The 23,216-nt window shown below is 44.7% G+C and overlaps 1 protein-coding gene across 2 annotated transcripts in view; it reads right to left on the bottom strand.

Moving 5' to 3' along the window:
* LOC146772566 (uncharacterized) overlaps nt 1–20,248 on the bottom strand; it is a 33,045-nt gene extending 12,797 nt beyond the window's left edge. The window contains exons 1-3 of one of the 2 annotated variants that reach the window (XM_085639606.1): nt 20,046–20,248; nt 7,856–7,925; nt 7,658–7,729 (exon numbers count right to left, since the gene is read on the bottom strand). In XM_085639606.1, coding sequence (XP_085495732.1) covers nt 7,658–7,681 — 24 coding nt within the window. In that variant the 5' untranslated portion in view covers nt 7,682–7,729; nt 7,856–7,925; nt 20,046–20,248. Of the gene's footprint in view, nt 1–7,657; nt 7,730–7,855; nt 7,926–20,022 lie in introns of both variants that reach the window. The other variant, XM_085639607.1, reaches the window with a different exon arrangement.
* Nucleotides 20,249–23,216: the final 2,968 nt, after the last annotated feature.

Here is a 23,216-nt window from a genome sequence, read left to right as displayed (position 1 = left end):
AACTCTCTCAGTGGTCCCGAATCCCACAACTCTCTGTGGTCCCAGGGGGTCTGCCGAGTTATTTATCAGTTTCCTATACGTGAAGGATATGGCCCTATCAATCATGGGATCAAGCAGAAGCCTATCCTCAAGTGGTGTATATTCTGGGGGCGAATCCCCCTCTTACAAGTGGCAGTGAAGTGCGTGTCGCAGCTGCAAATACCGAAAGTACTCCCCCTCCCCCATCTGGTATTATGCCTGCAGGGTGGCAAAGGCTAACATTTTTTCACTTTTCCAAACATCGCCCAGGAGGTCTATGCCAATATTGCTCTTTCCATGAAAGCCCTTAAGGCATGCGGTCTCAGCCAGAAAATCCCCCTCCCATAGCGGGGTTTGCTCCGTTAGTTTAGCATCCCACCCTGTCATCTTGGTTGCCTTCCGCCATACTGTGATCACCGTCCACGTGTGGGTAGGGAGGAACTTGTTACACCTTTTTTTTGTGTAGAATGCAGAGAGATAATTGCCCCTCCCCAGGGCCATTCGGTCGACCCGATATGCGGGCTCCTCGGTCAGAGAGAATACCCACCCGTTGACATTTACAAGCTGTGTCGCTCAGTAATACTTTCTAGTATCTGGTACCGCCAGTCCACCCTCATACACCCCCCGTTAAAGCTTCCGCATGGCAATTCTGAGACATCCCCCCCCTCCCACAGCAACGTACGCTGCTCTTACTCAATCGCATGAAAGAAGGCCTCCGGGATCAGACAGGGAGTGCTCTGTATCACGTGTAGTAGGCGTGGGAGAGCCAGCATTCTAAACAAGACTGCACGTCTTATGAGAGACACCGGTAGGCAACGCCAGTGTGCCACATCTCCCCTCAATCTATCTAGTTGTGCTTGTAGCTGCATAAATTCCTCTTCCGATTTGGTAATCCAAATGCCCAGGTATTTAAAAGTTGCTTTGTGCACCATGTCTTTGCACGCTGACATCAACACAGGAGGCTCTCCTGCCAGCGAGAACACAAGGGATTTATCCCAGTTAATGCGCTACCCAGAGTACGCGCCAAAAGATCGTATAATGTGGATGAGTCTATGGAATGTTTGTCTAGGTCTACGGGCATAAAGTAGGATGTCGTCTGCTTAGAGGGAATACGCTCTTCCCAGCCCCCTCCTTTATCGATGCCACGTACCAACTGGTCCCTATGTACCCATGAGGTCAGTGGTTCGACCGCAAGCGCAAAAAGGATAGTCAAAAGCGGGCAGCCCTGCCGTGTAACCCTATGCAGTTCAAAGACCCTGGATATGGCCCAGTCACCATGACCTGAGCAAGCAGCTCCGAATATAGAAGCCCAAACCATGCACGGAAGCTCGGGGCAAATTCCAATTTGGCCAAAACTGCGAACAGGTATAGCCATTCGATACTGTTGAACGCCATATGAGCATCGAGCGACAGGAGTGCTGCCGGCATCCACGGCCGTTCTGAAACCATATGCATCACACCATGTAGGCGTCGGAGGTTTAAGCTAGTGCTCCTATGGGGCATGAAGCCAGACTGGTCCGGATGTATCAAAGATTGAACGACCAAGCCTAGCCTGTTCGCTAACACCTTCGCCAATACTTTGGCCTCAAATTTAGGCAGAGAGATAGGCCTAAAGGAGTTGCAGAGCTCCTGAGGCTTCCCCTTTTTTGGAATCACAACAATGGTTGCCGTTCGCAGGTCTCTCGGCAGTTGGCCCACTGCCTTTTTTTCTTAGAACATGTCGACTTAGCAGAAAACCCATTAGGGCCCTCGGCCTTCCTGGACTGCAAATCCCTCATGGCCCCTTCAACTTCTTCTACTGACAGGTCAGAGTCAGCCGCTTCCCTGTCTTCTACACTAAGCTTTGGCAGCACTATGTCTTTTAGAAACTCATTGCAGTCCTCTTCCCGGTCTGCGATTAGTAAATCTCCCCATATTTTGAGAAAAGGCCTCCGCGATATCCGCACCCGCAGTGCCCTCTCGGAAGTCTGGATTCCAGAGACCCAGTTCCGACTTCTGTCCCTCCTTTACAGCCATGCTAGGTTATTGGCTTTGTCACCCAGGTCGTAAACACGCCTCTGCGTCGCTAGCGCATGTGCTCGGGCCAGGTTTTCTTCGAGATCTCTATAAGCTCCTTTTGTTTGAGCTGAATGGAGTGTCTGCCCCCTGCATCGCCCCCGGGGTCTATTCCAAATGCCGATTCAAGCGGCATTCTCTCTTGTTCTAAACTGTCGCATTGCGCCCGGTTCTCCTTACGTTTAACCCCAGCTGCTGCCAGCACAAAATCCCTAGAGACCGCCTTGTATGCCTTCCACAACACGCAGTGAGATTGCACGGTCCTCTGCAAAGTATTGCTCTGTTCGTTCCCAATACCAGTCGTGGTCCCTAAATAGATACGGGTTCAGACGTGGGGGTACAGACCAGTCCCTCACCGGGCCCCACATAAGCACCTCTATCGGGGAGTGGTCCGATATTCAACGGACCCTGTGGCATCCGGCCTGAAAGAGACGAGCAGACACAGCGTGTGTGAAAATATAATCTAACCATGATCCACTGCTGTGTGCCGCTGAAATATGGGTGTAGTGTTTTGTGCGAGAATTATGCGCTCTCCAAAGATCTAACAACCCCATTGCTCTCGCGAAAACCTACAACGGCTGTGGCCCCGTACTCTGTGGGCTGATGTATCTCGATCTAATTCATGTGACATCGTCTCATTCATATCCCCTCCCAGAACCAAGGTTCCCAGGGGCATGTCGAGCAACAATTTGCTACAGTCTGGAAACGTAACCCCATGCATCCTAGGAGGTATATATACAGAGCATATATTCAGGGTGAGGCCCTCCCACATTCCTGCGAGTGCCACGTAGCGTCCCAGGTGGTCGCACCATATGCGGTTCACAACTAGTGGCACCGTGTTTTTGAGCAAAATCGCCGTTCTCCTTGACCCAATAGTGAACCCAGCGTGGGCCAAGAGGGTGTACCCAAACCGATTAAGGGCTAGGTAATTATTCCCTTTCAGGTGCGTCTCCTGAAGGAGCACAATATCAGGGAAGTGTCTGTGCAAGTATTGAAGCACCATCGTCCGCTTAATTTTGTCCCCCAGACTGTTCACATTCCATGATAGCACCTGGAGCCGTTTAGCATGCTGTGCGGCCATTCAAGAGCTGTATCGTTCCCAACCTCCCCTCCAGCCTCCCACCCCCGTTTGCACACATTCCGAAGCATTATAAACATAAACAGATGAGAATAAAACCCGCTGACTAAACCCCACCTCCCAACTACCCTGCATTGTAGGTCTAAAACTACACATATCTCAAACTAGCAGAGCGCCTGTCGCCCAATAAGTAAAATAGGGGTTGCAGGTCGCCACCTCCCTTGAGATCCCTGCAGGCCCAACTCAGCCCGAATCTTTCAAAGTTCGTTGCAATAAAGAGTCCATAGCACCTTACGGCCTACTTATCTGCGGGACCACCCAGCTCAATGAATGCAGTGACTCACCTACAAATACATTTTCGTGTACATTAAGTTTTGCAACAGGGAGTTCCAATAGCCATACATCTGCAAAGCTGGGATTATTACCTGTGATACTCTTGATACTGCTGGGCTCATTGACCGTGACCACCTAGATCGCTGCTCCCGATTGTCAGTTTCAGCACACCCGCAAGATGCATATTTTTAAACCATAGTATTACATTTCCATTAGAGCGTGAGAGTGGGTGGCATATTTATTGTCACGTGTAGGTTTTTAACAAAACTATTTTAATGGCTGTAGAATATCCTGGACTATATGATCACGCGAACTGTACTTCCGGAACCACCATGGCATGCTGACTTTCCGAAATAATCAGATCAGATAAGTGATAGACCGAGACAAGAGATTTCAAAGCCTTCAAGCGATGGCTATTCTACTTTCATCACTGACTTTGGCATTGATGCCATTGTCAACCTAAATGTCTGGGGCACATGCAAAGGTCTTTCAGCTAAATGTAAGCAAGTGAACAGATAGTGGCCTTGGCTCTTAAAGGTGACTGATCGATCCAAGAACCTGCCCCATCAACACCAAACTTAACTGTTGGTTTACACCTACGTTTAATACAGAAGTTGGAGAAAACTCCATTTGTTGTCTCCCAATTACGCTTGTAAATCACCCCATATGAGGAAGAGGTGAGCTAGGAATGATTTCAACTGAGTTAGGTAATCATTGCATTGGGTCTAGTTAACGGAGGATGGAACAAAATGAAGTCCGTTTAGTACAATTGGGGCCAAGCACGTCATGGCTTCTCGCATCAATCTTATGCACCATGTGTTAGTTACAAGAATTTATGATATATACATGTATCTGATACATGGATGTATTGGCTCCACTTTACTGTGGAGAAACAGCAAAAGGAAGAATAGTGAAGCTCCTAAAGCTCGAAAAACACTTTACCAGGAAATATTTCAGACAAATAAAAAATGAAATAAGAGGAGGCATTATGGACCAAAAAGATAAACCCAAGACAGCAGATATTGAGAAGAATGGGTAGTATTACTATTGATGGGATCGGGCAGAGGTACTAGGGTATATGTGACTGAAGAGGTATGGTTTGATACGAGGCAGTAGGGAGGGTGCACTAGGTTACAGACAAGAGGCTTACTTCTAGGTAGGGCAATTCAGGAAAAGTTATACGTTTTAGGATATACATCCTGTGTTAATGCACACAAGCAGGATTAGAGGTAACAGGGTATAGGCATGGGTGGAATACTAACTTAGAAGTATTTCATGATTTACTCAGAGAGGAACTAGGGTCTACCAGTGAGAGGATAGCTAGAATTCAAAAACAAACAAGCATTGGCATAGCCAATAGGTCTCGCCTATGGGACCTTTTTAAGTGTTTAGCCATGCAACAGTTGCATAACTAAATACTTATAAGGTCCCAAAAGCGAGACCTATTGGCTATGCAAAGCAGCCGCGAAAGTGAAAAACATCGCGTCAAGCGCGCCCACGCACATGCACTGTAGCTCCAGGCTGGCCTGGTAGCACTTTTTGGAGCCCTCTCAATAAGTCTCGCCAGACCAGCGCATGCGCTGGGTCAGGCGAGACCTAAAAAGAGGGCTCTGATTTCTCGCAGAATCTGCTCCCTGGTTACAGGCCGTCAATGAGGCGCATGGTGCGGGAGTATTTTGCACTTTAGTGAGCTATAGTGAGTATAAGAACAGATGCATGAATGTGAATGTCTTGCCAGGCAATTTATCAGAATGGCACTTTTTTGATCATGGGAACAACATTGGAAATGGTGTTAAACAACTTTTTTATTTATTTTATTGTGATGTTGGACTAGGTGTTCCTTCTCCTACATCACTGCCACAACCTGGAATGAACTCCCTCAGCACATCAGGGCTACCCTTTCGCTGCTCAACTTCTGCAAGAAACTGAAGACTTGGCTGTTCAGCTAGGAGCTCCGCCGACCATCGCATCTTTTGTGTTAACCGGTTGTGTATCAGAGGATATGCAATGGAATTAATCTCCGACTCTAACCTTTAAGATTGAGTTGCATAACATTGATATGTGCCATACTGAATCACTATTTAGAAGGGACACGTTTCCATATAGTGATTTGTTATACCTTTCTGAAACCATTTTACAATTTGTTAACACGTTTCCAAATTGCAGTTGGGGCCTAACACATTATAATTGCCACTTTCAGGTCTCAGAAACTGATTTTTCAAATTGCAGGCTTTCAATCAATCGGGGTTTGTAAAGCGCAGCTACTCACCCGTAAGGGTCTCAAGGAGCTGTAATCACAAAATTTCTTTGTAGATCTAGCCGCACATTCTTTCTAACACTGAGTGTGTGGGATGGAGATGAATGTTGCATACATTAGAGGGTTCTCTATAACCCATGCCTCCAGTGTTTATTAAGGTGGATAACAAAGAACTTGTATAGGTCAAAACCCACATGAAAAAAAAAACGAATAGTCATGTCAGTCCTAAAGTATCCTGTGAAATGGTGAATAAAACAGCAGCTGGTCTGTCGAAGGAATGTGAAGGCTAACAAATCTGAGTGATTATAAGAAACCAAGACGGTTTAGGGGTACTTTTCATCTTGCAGTCCCTGGTGGGACTGATTAACCAAACCATATTTGCGGCCATAAAATTGCAGTATTCACGTCAGCAAGGTATCCGGTTGTAAGAGCATGTACTCCGGACAGGGCTTCAAGTGGGCTGGGTCTCACCGGTGCTGAGCACCGGCAGTTTTTTAAAGGGGACCTCGAAACGGGTCTCTATCAGGCTCTGTTTTGGGCCCTGGCACAGACGGTCTGTTTTTTGGGGGGACTGCAGTGACAGCAGGCACACCGATGTGCGCCTGCTCACTTCTCACTAGTGGAGAATGAGAAGTTAGGGCATGACGTCACGCCAGGTGAGCCTTGTAGGGGAAGGGAAATCCTTTAAAGAGAGTCATTTTCTCTCTGGAGTTCCCTTCTTGAAACTCATGAGCAGCAACCTTGTCGTGGAGTCACCAGGGCTTTAAGTGGAAGCTTTGTCAATGTTATCTACAAGCCATAGTTGCTGCTTATTTATCTTATGCAACTAACAACCATTGACAAAGCCAATAGTCCTGACCTGTTGTAGGTATGATGTTACTTGTTGTATCATATATCTGGATGCGATGACAGAGATAGCCAAATGCAAGTCGGGCGGCACACTGTGCTAAACACAGATTTGTAGCGTACGTGTTTTTAAGCCACGCCCTTAATTACATTGGCCACGACCCTTTGAGAGACCCTCCAGTTTTTTCATCCCACTTAAAGCCCTGACTCGGAGTAACTTTATGCCACAACCGCATACAGTTACATAGCAGTGAACTCCATGCACGGGGTGGAGAATCGACGATTCCAGGCAAAGCGGACCTTGAGACTTGTGTGCGCCCGTCAACCTACGAGATTGTGAGCATTCTCAAACTCCACACCGGTCCTTTTCCTCCAGGACACGGTTGGAGATGTGATGTGACACAGCTAAAGGACTCAAGAAAATACCTTCCCAGGGGGGTGAGGGAACGGAACACCCGAACCTCTTCAGGGTGTACATGGAGAAAAAAATGCAAATGTAAACAAGACAAGCGGGGAGCGCATTCCAGGCGGGGGAGCGGACCCTTTGAAGTAGGATGCCAAACGGATTGCATGGCGGCACGATGCACGTGATTGTGCGCGTGCTCGCCATGCAATCCGCTTTTGGGAGCACTTTTGGGAGCCCCTTTACTAGAGTCTCGCTGAGTGATCGCTTACGTGATAGCCAGCGAGACCTAAAAAACTTAAGAGGAGAGCCACCACCGAAAATAAAACAGAGAAAACGGAAGAAAGGAGACATGTATGCATCTCTAGGAAAAAGGACCAGCTTTTTTTTTTTTTTAACAAGCATAGCGTCTTCAGGATAGATCAGGCATACTGAAAATGTCATTCATTTGGAAAAAAATAATGCAGTTAATTAGTAGGAATAGTTCTTTGAAAAAGTTTAAGTTCATCGGTCTAAAGAATGACATTGAAACAGCGTATTATGTTGTAAAATTTCCACACGGCCGCTTTCTATGAACTTTAAAGCATACCTTGTTCTGGGTGTCTATAAGACAACAGTATTCATCAACTACCCAAATTATTGTGAACACCCCTCTGCCATGTCCTACCTGGGTACAGAACTGTTCCGTCATGTTGAGTCGAGACAGGTGCCGGCAACAGGAGACATGCGCGCAGAGGCTCTGGGAAGGGCCAGGAAACAAAGATTAGCTCTAGTCGGTCACAAACGTCTATCATCATTCTGATATTTATTACTCAACACAGTCCCTTTCTTCCCATTACAGCTTCTATTTTCATTATCAACTTACATTTTGGTTGTTATCAAATCAGCAAAAACACATTATTTTGGTATATTTGTCCATTCTGTGCCATATCCACCTGAAGAAAAGTTAAAACACACATTCAGTAAACTTGTTATTTTCGAACAACATTTAGTAATATTCGGTTTATTTGCATTAAGTGCACCTGTATGAACAATCTATGTTCACATAATTTATTTTCATTCAAATAAGAGGAAACTATGCCGTACTCTGTTCAAAATCAGTCACTCAGACAAAAGTAATTGTCTCACATGTAACTAACAAAACCACAGACTGGTCAACTAATCTTACTGTTTTCAATTCAACATGGTGTGCAGAAAAACCATTAATACGACTAATATCCTCTGTTTCGTGTGACAGAGAAGTCTGATGCACAGATGGATGAACGGATAGCAATAGAATACCAGCACATTTTCATGGTTTCACTCAGCAATACATTCTATTCTTTACACAAATCACATTTGTTTATCGTCCTGTATTTTAGTTACAAAGCTAACTGTGGGAACACCCAATTTCTAACAATTTATTTCCCCAACTGAAACTCCTATCCAAGGTTAGGCAAGCTGTTTACCTTGGGCTATCCTTTGCATAAACCTAGTAACCATTTGGCAAATTAACTATACGCTCATTTAAATAGTATTTGCAAAGCCCATAGGTCTCGCCTATAAAAGAGCTATTGCCAATGTGTTTTAGGCATGTTGTTCATCAGCGTGGCTGCTGTTCAGCATGGCTAAAAGTTAGTGGCATGGAGTAGATAGTCCAAGAGCCGGGCGGAGTGACAAAGAGCTGGGTGGAGTGTTGAAAAGTCTAGATGAGTGGAGTACAGTGTCTTGGCGTGACAGAGTGAAGTGCCGGTGACGTAAAGTGGAGGGGTACAGATTGGAGTAGAGTCGTAGAGTGGCCTAGAGTGTCAAAGTGGAGTATCATAGAGTAAAGTAGAATGTCAGAGAGTAGAGTGGGGTGTCAAAACGTGGAGTGTCATAGAGTGGAGCGTGGTGAAGTGTCGTGTCAGAGTAGAGTGTCATGCCGTGGAGTGGCGTAAAGCGGAGTGGCTTAGAAAGGAGTATGCATGGTCTGTTAGTGCAGTACCATTATAGACAACACATTTTCAATTGAAATGATCAATCTCATTTGCATGTAGAGTTTTACTGTTAAAACCATATAGTGCACAAACAATGTGTGGAAATTACATCACCTAGTGTACTGATTTGAACATATTAGAATAGTTGTTTCCACAACACTTTAGAATTACAAAACAATGTGCTTGGTTTGCGCATTCCTAATTCTGATCTATTCTGAAACATTTGCACAATTCATTTACAGACATTTTGTTGTGTGCTGGAAAAAATAAAAAAATATTTCTCAGTACCCAGCAAGATTGTCACATAAATCCTCTCACTTTAAAGTCAGAGAAAGAAAAGGAAACACCAAGCTCCCTCAGTAGTTAGAGACTGGCATTTGACCGCTGTATTTGAACGCACAGCAAATGTGATAAGAACAGAATTTAAAATCCTGTTTAAAGAAAGCAAAAACTGGTGGAAGAATACAAGGAGTGATGGTGAGCAGGCTATGCCAAACAGGATGGATAAAGACATGCTGGACAGCAAAAAACAAATTAAGTCAGCAAACAGAAAACCACACAATTTGAGTTCCAAACCACAAATACAATGCTAAGCAATGGGAGCTTACAAAATACCCACAAGAAGTATTTTTCGCAACGAGACAGCTGTGCTGTCTGGAAGGCTTCAACCTAAATTGTGCAGCAGATAAAGTTAAAGGTATGGGGAAGCTTTTAATCTCTGAGAAATAATTTCTAAGATAATTCTCAGCTAGTTTCTACATAAAGAAACATCTGCGAACCGCTTCAACAATATTTTTTATATTTTCAGCTAATATAATGTATTTTGAGGAGGACATACATGAAAACACTAAATAGCCGACAGCCCATATAAACCGGATGATGGCCATCCTGTATCAGGGCATTGAGGGAGGGTTGAATGATAAAGGCCATGGGATCATCTGATAAGGGGCATGCTGTAGATATAACCATCAAACCCAATGGTCAAATTTGCATTTTTAAACATTGTAATAGAATTTTTTTTTTAAACAATCTGTCAAAAAATGTTTTTGCTACATTGCTGTAGGAGAGAATTTCAAATGTTTCCCATCTCTAATGACTACAACTACCAAAGCAGAGTTGATGCAAGCATGCACGCAATTCAGTGTCTTATATGGTAGAGAGCCGTGTATTTATTCAATTGTGAAACAAATGGAATGTCCACACATGTAGTACAAAACATATTCAAAGTCCTGAGCCACAGTCAGAGTTGGTATCACAATAAGTCCAAGCAATAGTCTACTTAAGTGGTTTTCTTTGATGTTTATTCCTTTTATTCGTAAAAAGTGTACTTCAATCCTTCATCAGAACAGGTAGCCACAGGTTGAGCCAACAGGCGTTTTGTCTATAGGCAATTACCTTAAGACTTCATCAGGGCGTAATTAACGGGTATCTGTAGACAAATCAAGTATCCCGCAACACTTTTGAATGTTGCCATCCTTAAGTTCAAAAGAGTGCTGCCCTGTGGTCATTAGGGAACCAGAGCACGAGGTACAGCAGTGCAGCCTCCTAATTAAAGACACAATCTCCAAGATTCCAATAACCAGTCTAAAAGTAAAGACGCTCGCGACGGAGAGTACTCCGATCCATATCCAAGTTTCGACGTGTTGTCGGAGTTTGCCCGGACCAGGGGTGTGGGGCCAATAAAGGCATTCTGTTTAGTTGATGGTATTCTGGCTATTCCTCAATATTGACCCATCCTTAACAAGATGTGTTCCCCCCCCATATTATCTATATACCCGTCATAATCACAGCCCAAAAGACTGTTACAAGTTAATCAACTTGTTAGTGCCGTGCACTGTTCACTAGGTACTAATACCCAAGTCTCATGTGAGACAAATAACCAAAACATTAAACCATTATTATAACACTGCTTCCAATTTATATGTCCATCATTATTTCATGATAAAACATCACAATTCAACATGCGATATGTAAATTTTACTACAGATATATGTGAATATATACACACATTTGTAATCTCGATCGTCTGACTGTACATATTTAAGTAAACATTTGTTCATTTGAGCCCGATGCATTTCGGGACGAAAAAGTCCCTTTGTCAGGGGCCAATCTGTAAAACAAACCATACTGTTACACTCATATCAACATTGCTGTGCTATACCTTTTTACGTTTTATACATGGAAAGCGACATTACCCAACTCGCCACAATACTGTGGTGCATATCGGTCTCATGCAGATTGTAATTACCCTGCATAAGTTCAAGTGCAACTGCACAAATGTGTTGTCTGTTGAATATATCCATCCAAGTGTCCCAAGATAAACAAAAAAACACAAAAGATAGAACGTGCGTGTACACCACTGTCAGTGCATGAATAAGAAAACAGTGAACACAATGAAAAATAATACGTGGTGGTAACACCCATGCTATGAGTGCTATACTCCGATAACCATGCTCCCAAAAATAGCGATATGTCAATGTAGTGAGAAATCCAAAATAGTGTAGACAACGAAGCTGTGAGGCTCATACTATCTGCTGTTTTTTACATTGCCACTACGTGACTATAAGTGCTCCTCTCTCACCTGGAAAGAGTCCGTATGAATAAACTCTGTGAGAACTGCTGCAATATGAAAGAATATCGAGAAGATAAGTATCATAAGCACCCTGACCCTAACTGGTGGTTACTACGAAACGTTGGTGTGGCTTACCCCGGTTGTTTCAAAAGGTGGTTAATAACGATGCGCAGCTGTACACTTGCGGTCCTGTTGAAATAGAAATATAAAGACGTGCCATAGAGAAAATGGCTATTTGTCCGCTGAAAAAACAATGGTAATATACACCAACCCACTTACTGTTGAGAGGCTCAACTGGTAACTCGTCTCAACTTCACAAAGTAGTTTAATCTAAAAACAAAAAATTACCATAAAACCGACTGTTTTCACAAGGCTGCCACCTCAAAGTACACCATAAATCTACGTGTGAACGCAGTCTGATACTCATATACGGATACTGAGTTCGCTTACCATCAAAATTTCTCTATTCTTTTCAATGTGTGTTCCGAAACGCTGAGTATGGTGCCCGAGGCGGCGAAGATATTTAAAAAAAACTGCAGATAGGAAACATAGAAATGAGACTAACATAATACCGAGATGGACGCCATCTTAACGCTATGTTGACTATTTGAAGAAGCGAAAATGACCCCTCTAAATGACAAAGTGCGTGAAACGATGACACATGAAGACCCGGTGGGTCAGACCATGTCTGGATCCGGTCATGAATATATCGTTTCAATGTCAAATATCACACCTAACCATAAATACTAATGGTTCAATGTAAGAAACAACTGCAATGCATGAGCTGCTTAATAAGTAAAGCAATGCGAAAAAATAACATACTGATTGACGACAAGTAGCGTATTAAGAGAACATTGTAAAGAGCACAGATATAATTATCTGCTGATCTTAAATAGAATGTCAAATAAAATTATCAAATGGGACCGTGCTGGTGAACGACCCCTATGAGACGAAAGCTAAGTGAGAAAGAAAACATGTGGGGAAAACGTGCATGGAGTAAAGACCTTCACCATTTTTTAACACCTTAATCCCCCTTCCCTTCGTGTTGTGTGAATGTCAATAAACAGTTCATTGGTTTGTGCTTGACTGGCCTGTAGGTTATGCCCATATTGGTGTGTGTCGAAGGTGAATGAGTTATAAAAGGCAATTCATATCCAGACGGTCATTGAGACCTGATGGTATCATCGTTACTAGACTCTTAATCCAGAATACTTCTCTGCAAAGTAACTTTTTAGTGATATCCATTCCTGGTCGCGGTGTTACCCTTTCCACAATTTGGAATCTAAGCTGGGATATATTATGCTTGGTCTTGTCCCAATGTAGAGCTAAACTGGATGTTGTACTTTTTGTTCGTATTTTGCTCTTATGTTCAGTTATGCGGACTTTAAGTTTACGTTCAGTCTGGTCAATGTAAGCTTTGCCACATGGGCATTTGATACAGTAGATCACGTTATTGGCATTGCAGTCGCTGGTATGATACAGCTGAATTTTCTTGCCTGTTGATGTATGGGTCATTATGTTGCCAGTAATTACATTGCTGCAATGGATGCAGTTATTACACTTGATGATTCCCCGAAAAATGGACTGACTTATTTGAGAGATGCCATTATGGTTCTTAGATTTTTACCCCTGGTGTAAGCAAACATGGGTTTTTGTTTGAAGATATCGTTAAAGTCTTTCTCCTATTCCAGCAATTCCCATCGCTGATTAATAATCTTTTTAACCGATGGGGATATCGTTGAATATTTCGAAATGAATACTAATCTGTTTTGCTGAGGTTTGGCTGATGACATTAGTAACTCCTCACGTTTATGTGCTTGGGCTCGATTGAGGCAATCTTGTAAAACATCTTGTGGGCACCCTCGGTTATGATATCTCTCCTTATACTCCAACAATTTTTGGTTGCTCACACCAGTGTTTGAACATATGCGTCTGATCCTGATGAATTGTGCACCTTTCTTCATTACAGGCTTAATTTGTGAAAAAGGAGTGCTCCTCCAACCCCCAAATGTCATAATCACAGCCCAACCACAGCAAAAGGGCATTCTTTGTGATGTTCTGGCTATCCCAGCCATCAAAAAAATGGGTCTGCAGGTAGTGCTATGGATTACATTGAGAAGCACTCAATGTTAAAGGGCAATCAATGCAAACAACACTTAAAAGTGGGCACAAATTTACATACACTATTGAGGATTATGGCGATCCCCGACATGATATTGGTTCTCCTTGAAATACTATGGGTTTTGTTGGTAACATTCTATTTATTCCTGGCATAATATAGGCCCCAACATGACATACTGTGACATTCAGAGTATCTATGACATACTGTGTACATTCTAGGCATCATTTTCGCTTTTCCTGGCAAAATGTAGACCCATCCTTTAAACATTTCGGGCTTTGGTGGCCACATACTGCTTATATTAGCTTAGTAAATCTTCTATCATACTACTGCTGTCTCTGTTTGAAGCCTGAGCACATACAGATAGTGTAACTGGTCCGATTCTATAAACTCTACATATTTGGCCAGTAGCAGTGTTTTAAGAGCCTGCAAGAGTTGTCTTTGGGTTATGCCTGCGTAATCTTATTTTTCATTTATCAACTCTGCCCCTTCAAAGCGCAATCTCAGACATAAGAACAAATTAGGACACACATGGAAGAAAGTGGATCGAAAACTGAAGTGAATAAAGGCTTTTTGAAAAATGATGGGCTGTTTGACACTGCAACCAAATTTATTTAACTTTCCATTTTCTTTAGTTAATATTTAGGGAAATTTATGCTGCAAGATTTCACTATTTTAATGCCAATTGTTCCGAATTTCCGTTAAGAAAGCGAATCACACCACCCCTAGTGAGGGCACACCATAATGTAGCAGAAAAAAAGCATTCAGAGACTCTAGATTTTTAAGACAATTTATGGAAAATTGTGCTATAAAATGCACAATATGGAGCCCCCAGTTTGGAACCTTCCAGGGGTCAAGCTTGTTCAATCCTATTTGAGTTACGTATCAACACCCTACCCCTTTCTGCTCCACCACTGCTTCCATCCCCACCCCGAAATTGACTCATATTTCCATTACCCATCGCCTATATCCGTATTCCTGGCATCATCTGCCTATAGCTCTGCCATGTGCCTACAAAGAATTCTGACAGTAAGGGGCATAAAGCTCCTTGCATTAACGCACATGCCTGTTTTTAAAAAATAGGGGAAAAAATGAATTACAATTCACCATATGTTACAGAACCATTGGAGTATGTATATAAGAGACTGCTCACTGAAAGTTCAAGAGTGAATAAATAATTTTGTTCAACTGCAGCAGCAGTACAGATGACAATCCTGGAAGTACTTTGGGGTTAGAAGGTTTTTAGGTTGTCCATAAAAATGTTGTGCTCCCTACTCTTTCGCTTGACTAATTCTATCAGAACGGGGCGATTTCATGACATTTTGCGGAATTCAATTGAAATTGTGCATTCCTGGTGTTAAGCACGCAGCTGTAACATCTCTTCCGTAGTTGGATGACTGCAGTTAGCAATGAACTCATCCCACAAGACAATCTCTATAAAAATAGAAAGAAAACAACTCAGAAAGCCCCGTGGTTCCCACTCTTAAACAAGCACATAATCAATGTAAGCAACAAGAGCGTAAATAGAGAAAATGCTATGACGCAGGAGAGAAGCAAGCATTTAAAATAAGCAGAAAGCTCTATCATACACAGATTAAGTTAGCCAAAAAGGAATACTACTAAAACAAAATTCAGGAGGCAAAACTAGACCAAAAAAATCATTTTCTCCGTCTCCGCACCAAAAACGAGAAGTCCACAGTCGCATCTCACTGGATGGAAGCCAAACACAACATTTCTCAGCTACGTTTCACTGTTCTGGAGTCACAAAGATCTCGCAATGATGTTGACCCCCAAAAAACCCTTGCAAGGGCAGAATTCTACTGGACCAAAAAACTGCAATCCCTTCAGCCTCTGGGTCTAAATGATCGTATTGAATTTAATTGCTTTTTGTAAACATTGCATTGCCATTCTCGATGTATCCTGTGTGAATTTCCTAACGGACTCTTTCTATTTCTATTCCTAATGTGCACAACCCGTCTTCTCTTTCTGATTTAAACCACTTCCGTTCCGACGAAGACACGCCAGCTTCTATGCCGGACGTGTTTTCGCCGGATGCGAGCACATCGTACTATTCGGGTAAGCTTGTATGGACCATTTGCATGGACTCTCTGCCTTTCTCTCGTTTGCACTATTTTACTTTGCTGCATGTACCTCTGAACTTTCTTTTACGTTTAAACCGGCACTGTTTCACTTCACTGGAGTCATTTTCAACCCGATGAAGGCGCGCCAGCTTTCTGACGTGCTTTTCCACCTAACGTGCTTTTCCGTATCAATCAAGAAAGCTCACGTTCACCTCACCATTTAAGCATTGGCTACTCTAGCGTACTTAATGCACTCCGTATTAACCACGCAAGTTCCCGGGTTTTCTTCTACCATTTGCACGTTTAGGCACTGCTTATCATTCAAAAAAAATTCAGCACGGTAAAGCTTGTACACGCGAATCTATCGCACACTTAAACAAGTTTTCTTTAGCAATGTCACGTTCATTTTTATTCGAAAGAGTGGAGCGTCTATTTTCTATGGTTACGGTTGTTCACTACTAATGGAGAAAGTGGAGTGTTTACTCCGTGGCTTTGACGTATCACATATCAGCATGACTATATTTCTGCAGAATTTTTATTTTGCTTACGACGACTCTTGATTGATTTGCCTTTTTTGTTACTTTTAGCCTCAAGAATTACCCCTGACGAAGGGTTCGCATTGAACCCGAAATGCATTGGGTTTACTGTTGATATATCAGTAAGGCGGATGATGTTTTATAGCGCCGCAAAGAATTCAATCAACATGAAAAAATTCTATTGAATGCAATTCACACTGAGAATTAATCAATTGTTTTGAGAACGTCATGACTACTGGTTTATATGTTTTCACTTGGATGAAAGTATCAGAGGCTTTCAATTAGCCCATAGTAACAGTGCTCGCGCCAGCAAAAGGATTTTTCTCCTGTTTGCACTATAGACTGGATGTCCCCCACAATTCTTCACCAGATTGTTGACACAGTCAACCCAATTATAAACCAGATTGTCAACTCCTCCTTAAACTCAGGGACAGTGCCAGAGGATTGGAAGTTAGCAATAGTGAAACCCCTGAAAAAGAAGCCAAACATGGATCCATCAGTCCTCTTTAACCTGCGCCCCATATCACTGCTTCCCCTATTAGTGAAAATTACAGGAAAACGTGTCCATAAAGAGCTAACTAAATTCATAGAGGCAGCAAACATTCTCCACCCTCAACAATCCGGTTTCCGCCCTAAGCACTCCACCGAGTCCACACTCCTGGAAATTACGGACACTCTTAAAATGATAGCAGACAGAGGTAGGAAGGCTGTGCTGATCCTACTCGATCTATCAGCCGCATTTGATACCATATCACACAGTATTCTCCTATCTAGACTCAAATCCTGTGGTATCTCGAACATTGCCTTGGAATGGTTAAAATCCTTCCTTTCCATGCGCAGACAATCTGTATCCCTTGGAACCTTCCTATCTGTGGAATGCACCATCGCAACAGGAGTACCTCAGGGCTCCTCGTTAAGCCCATTGTTATTTAACATTTACACGACTCCACTCATCTCACTAATAACATCATTTGGGATCGAAGTTACTTCTTACGCAGACGATACCCAAAGGATCCCATCCCTAGATCAAAACTCAAAGGAGGCCGAACTTAACTTCAAAAGATACTTAACCAAGGTCCTCCAGTAGATGAAGGATAACCACCTCAGGTGCAACACCGATAAAACAGAGATCCTACCAATAGGGAAAGATGTCTCTTTTTCGCCAGGCGAGTGGTGGCCAGAAGGTACGCCATCTCCACCTGATACGGTAATGGTGGCAAGAAACATGGGACTGCAGTTTGACTCCGCCCTCAGCTTCAAACCACATGCACTGACAGTAGCTGGGACCTGTTTCAGCCTAATAAAGTCTTTGATTTTTTTTCCCGATCTGCTTGCACTCGCAGCAAGGAAATCAGTAGCAGTCACCTTGATACTGGCGCGACTAGAATACTGCAACAGCCTCCTGGCAGGAGCCAACAAACAAACATTAAAAAAACTCCAAGTAGTCCAACATGCAGCGGCGCGGCTGGTTTTGAAACTACCACGAAGGTCCTCCGCCTCAGCAGCACTAAAAACTCTTCATTGGCTCCCTCTACATAGGAGAATACTCTTCAAGATTCTCCTCATCACCTTCAGATCCTCACTCAAACTAGGGCCAAAATACCTCGTTTCAAGATTCACCCCTCACAGTACAACCAGAACCCTCAGGTCATCGTCAGCCAACCTACTCAAACCTCCTAGTTTTAGATGCAAAACAAGGGGAGGAAAAACAATGGCTGTATTAGGTACCAGAGCTTGGAACCTACTGCCAATGCATCTGGGAATGCATAAATCTGAAACACAATATAGGAAAGCACTAAAAACTTGGATTTTCGGAGCATCAGATGAACTCTGCCTCTCACTTATTTAAGATCTTCAGTGAAGCCGCTCACCTCCACACCAGCGCCAGGGTGCTCCTTTCGGAGTGGCAGTCAGCGCTTTGTAAATATTACTTTTCATTTCATGACCCACCCTCTTGTTAGAGCCCACAGTTGATGAGGGGGCAACAATTACGAGGCTGTTACAGGAAAATCTTCATATGACCATGGCTTGGATAAACCAATGAAAGCAGCAGAGGCGCAATCCAAAACTGGATAGCATTATTGATTTGACTGACAGATCGAACCAAAAAGATCTTATGACTGAGATTGAATCCACATGGTTTTTGCTTGGTTTAGCAGTTTATAAGCGATGCCGCTGTTTACAGGTTAATCCATCTATCAGTAACTGGGAGGTGGCAGAGTTTTGGGGATTATTAAAAGAAATTCAGGTTTTAGAGGATTTAGCATCAGGACCAGAGTTGCCACCAGTTTTAATTCTAACCAAAAATTCGAGGTGATATTATTGAATGTGGTGTAATAACAAAGTTAGGGCCTGTGTTTATATTGGCAGCTGACCTGTGTTTTTAATGAGGATTCCGAGCAATGCAATGTTCAGGATGAAAGGTTTGACTGTATGGAAAATGGAATCTTGATACATGGTATAGAGTAGTGATGAGCCAAATGTAGAATGCCATTTGTTAAAAAAAAATAAGTTATATTTTTGAAAGCCTTCTTCATATCAAACGCTCGCCACGGCGTTGTAGTACTTCTGAAACCATTCAATCTGATCAGAACATAAAAAGGTCTTCATTTAGAATTTCTCTGCTTTTGAGAGATTACCCACAGGAGAGGACATTATTCATTTAGGATAGTAGATTAGGTAGTTACTTCCGCGAATTCTGCCACTTTCTAATAATACCTATATGGTTAGGGTGTAAAACGTGCCCACATTTCCAGTTTTTGTAAACCAAACCAAATACACGAAAGATGTTGGAATTATATATGCTCAACGAGCCAGAGTGCCAAGCATTGACAGCAGTTAGAGAAATGGGTAGCATTACTGCAAAATGGCAATGTAGATTAAATACGAAAATAAAGTAGTAGGGGTTAATGATGGAACCAAAATTGCTACAGTACGTGCTAGAAATTATCCTAAGGAAAGTCGAGAAACACAAAAAGATGTTGGGATGGTGGACAGGAAAAACACCAGAGTTCAAAAGGATTAGCAGAATGGAGTAGGGACACTTTAGTGATTAGGAAACGGTGCAATGATAAACGGATACCAAGACAAAACTGAAGTGAGCAAATGGTTTCAAATAGGTGAATTATTTTTGAAATTGTGAACTATATAAAAGACATATTAAGGTGCGCTATGAGAATTTACTTTTCTGAATGAAATGTTAATTTAAATCTTAAAATCGTTCATACTAAGATCGAATGAGAAAGAGTACAATGGCAACCTCTGTAAGTAGTAACCCTTCCAACCATATTTAAAGACATCTACACAAGTTCCAACCAACCATCGCTGCTTGAATAAGGGCAACTCCCATCACTGCTGTTTCCAGGAAAGCATCAGTGCAAAACACATTATTCAAACTGGGCTGGACCCTTTCTGTCTCGTGTCAGGGTCAGAGATCTTAAGCCTGACACATCCACCTTAATGAGAATGCGGCAAACCGTATGGATGAGTCAGGTGCCACGCGCAGACACAGCATTCTCACGCGCACAGAATTGAAAACATCATTTTACTGCGTTGCTGAAGAGTAGGCTCAGGATAAGTCCCTGTTTCGAGAATCTACGTTTGAAACACAGCAGGGAATGGTCTCCGTGTGTTTCCAGGCCTGATCCTGAGTTCACTTGCGCAGTGACCCGCCCGCGTACGCAGGTGGTGCCGCCCGAGCTCACTAATGCTGCGCAGCCCGCCCAGGACAGATTATGCCGTCCTTGCTGAGAGGAACGTAACGTACCCCTGCCCGGGAACAGAATTCACCTGCTGTCCGTCCTGGGTTCGTCTCCTGGCCGGCGCGTGGCTCTTCACTGGATGCCTTTGCCTGTCCTCTCGCTGAGCGCCTAGGCCTGAAACGACTGGGATCCCACAGTCCGCCAGGCGTTGCGAGTAGACTTCCGCCGAGGAGAGCCAGTCGGCCTGTGCTCTACGTTAGTATCGCGTCACTTCCGGTGCTCAGTCACTTTGGCATAACTGTTTGGCAACGTCTAATTTCAATTACTGGAACGAGGCACAGTGGCGTCCTTAGCAACGACGCCGCGTAACGGGTACGTCAAAGCGTTTTCCCCTTCACAACTACTCGATTTCCGGGCTTTTTTTAGCGGCCACGGAGATCGGTTAGAGAACAAGTTTACTACCAGTATTCATGCCAATAGACCGGATTCAGGAGGGTGACTACCGTTTCTTTGCAAACAAAAATAGGTTTTATTTTAGCGGTTTCACTGCTGAAATTGCTTCTGCTTCAATAGAAGTCAATGGGAAAACACATTACCCGGAAAAAAAAGTCTCCAAAAATCTCACGCTTTTCTGGTGTAAAATGTTGGGGTGTATGTGCCAAGGTTGCCAAGTTTTGAGTCTGCTTAATGAATGTGATTTTCAAATTTGTGGTTTGCCAAAGTATGCCATCATGGTTGCCAACTTACCCGTTTTTGCAAGGACAGTCCCAGCAAATTGGAGACTGTCCCGGGTAATATTGTTGCAGAATCGTTTCCTCTTTATTGCACATAGGTACGCAAACAAGAACTTTCTATCTGCACCAGCCCTGTGCCTGCTAAGTGTCCCAGGATTTTTTTTCCAAATGTTGACAACTAAGTGCCATTGAGTTTTGCCACCTTTCCAAGATGAAGTCATCTGTATTCTTTTTTACATGCCTTTGGTGCCTTTGTTTGCTTTATCAGTCAGCGTTCCCGATTAATGTTTAATACTGTCCTTTGATTCCAATCTCTTTACCACCTCCTAGAGTACGGCTTGGTTACTTGCTATTACTAGACAGCTGCGTGTATACAATGAATAATCCATCCCAATTAAATCGAAATACTCTTTGACCCTAAAACCACCAATTGTAAACAGCAGTATTCTCCACAGATACTGCCCGTAAACCCACCTACTGTTCAAAACCCCCAGGAAAGGTCTCACAGTCTACTTCTGCCCTTTCCATTCTATGGGAATATTGGGGGATTTTAGAAACGGGTGTGTGCAGACTGAGTTTCCCCATTTTAAAAATGTAATTTAAGATGGATGCCAAAGCTGTGTGGTTGCGCCGTTTGACTGAGCTAGGTTTACAGTCTAGGCGTTATTTCCCAGCAGCCCCAGCTTTTGGAGGGAAGCCTGGCACCCAGGGTGCTCTACCCCTCCCCCTAGGCCAGTTAGAGCCAGTTTCCCCAGACGCTTCTAGAAGCTTCTGGCACTGTCTGGAAGGTGGGGTGAGGGGCGTCTAAAGGGAGGAGCTGGGTTGCCATGCAGTCAGTCAGAGGGTGGACCTGGGAGAGAGGGGACCTGCTGCCAGGGGTTACCGCCACATAGGCCTGTGTGCTGGGCCCTGAGCCTACCTACCCCCCCCTACTGTCCACAGGGCGAGGGAAAGATATAGTTGGGGCAACGCAAACCTGGAGAAGCCCTCGCAGGAGTTTTAGGCGGTAGGATCAGTCAGGGACCTATGCCTCTGAAGGTGACAGGGTTTAGGCACTGCCCTTTAAGTGAGTGAGGGATCCTGAACTACCCACTGATCTGGCCCGGCGAGAGGAGAATCCAGGGACGACAGGCAGAGACTGAGTAGTCCGCCTGCAGCCACCAACGCAACTTCCCCCCCCTCAAGGAACCCTCAATCAAGGGGCAGGGACCAGAGAGCGCTATGTACAAGCTGCCTGCAAAGAGAGAGCGCTATTTACAAGCTGCCTGCAGGGAGAGAGCGCTTTATTCAAGCTGCCCGAGGAAGGAGAGCGCTATATCCGGTGAGCGCTACATCTGAAGTGACTGTGTTCTGCTGGGGGGCGCTGTCTGTCCACTCCCCTGTGATGTCGCCATATTATTGGTAAAGCGACGCCAGTGGGAGCCCACCCCGCGAGATATCGCTGTCAGCGCGAGTGCCCACTGCCTCGGCGCTTATTCCTTACTTCGGGAGCCTACCCCGCGTGTGTGCAACCTTTGAAGGTTTAATCACCACATCGGGAGCCCACCCCGTGTGTGTGCCGCCACGTGGTGTTGGTGTTTGTGCCAGCGGGAGCCTACCCCGCGGCTCTGATGCCCAACGCGGGTGCCTACCCCGCCAGCGTCTTCGGCTGAAGGCGGGAGCCTACCCCGCACTTCAAAACTGACTAAAATCACCGCCGCGGCCCCCGGAGCGAGGGAAGGGCTGACGCGGCTGGAATCAAGGCCGCGCGGGCCTCAAGAACGCTTCGAGGCATTGCCCGGCAACAGGAGCCCCGGCCGCGTCATCGGCCGCGCCCCCGCGACAGCCGCGCACGGATTGGCTGCCGGACGGCAGGAAGCCGAGAAGCAGTCCGGAGGTCGACGGAGACTTCGCTCCGTGGTGGGGGCCCTCCGGAACCGGAGGAGAGCCCCGAGTGCTGCGTCGAAGTCCCGGGTCCCAGGAGGGGGCCCGGGGGAAGTCCTTCAAGAGTGCCGGTGAGTGGAGCCTTGGTCCGCGCGTGTTGGGGGAGGCATCGGGGCATAGGATCGCTGCTCGCCTTTCCCCCCGGGACCGCCTGTATCCGCGAGTGCTCCACCGCCCGAGTTCAAGTGTTCCTCAGCTGCCCCACTTGACAGCGGGCAGCTGCATCGGACCCCCAGAATTCCGTGAAAGCCCCTGGAGGGCAGGCTCCCCCACGGACACACCTGCCCAGCCCCCAAGGAGTGGTGAGTGGGGCTGGGCTCTGACTAGTGCTGCTTTTTGCCCCCGGACTGGACTAACTTACCTTCCTCAGCTGCCCCGCAGGACAGTGGGCAGCTGCAACGTCCTTGGGTCTGAATAGGCGGGTGGTCCTGTCGTAGGCCTAAGGGTCGCCGGTTGGGATGATGTTGCCCCCCCCCCACAGGCTTTCATTGGGGGAGTTCAACCTGCTGGTGAATCCGGGTGTAAAGCTATGTGCAGCGCTGTATTAACATGCTCTGTGGGAAGCGCTATGTTTATGTGCCATGTGCTGAGCGCTATTGCCT

The sequence above is a fragment of the Triturus cristatus genome, chromosome 12 (assembly GCF_964204655.1).
Source record: "Triturus cristatus chromosome 12, aTriCri1.1, whole genome shotgun sequence".
NCBI classification, from domain to species: domain Eukaryota; kingdom Metazoa; phylum Chordata; class Amphibia; order Caudata; family Salamandridae; genus Triturus; species Triturus cristatus.
This window is presented reverse-complemented; position numbering and strand designations above follow the sequence as displayed.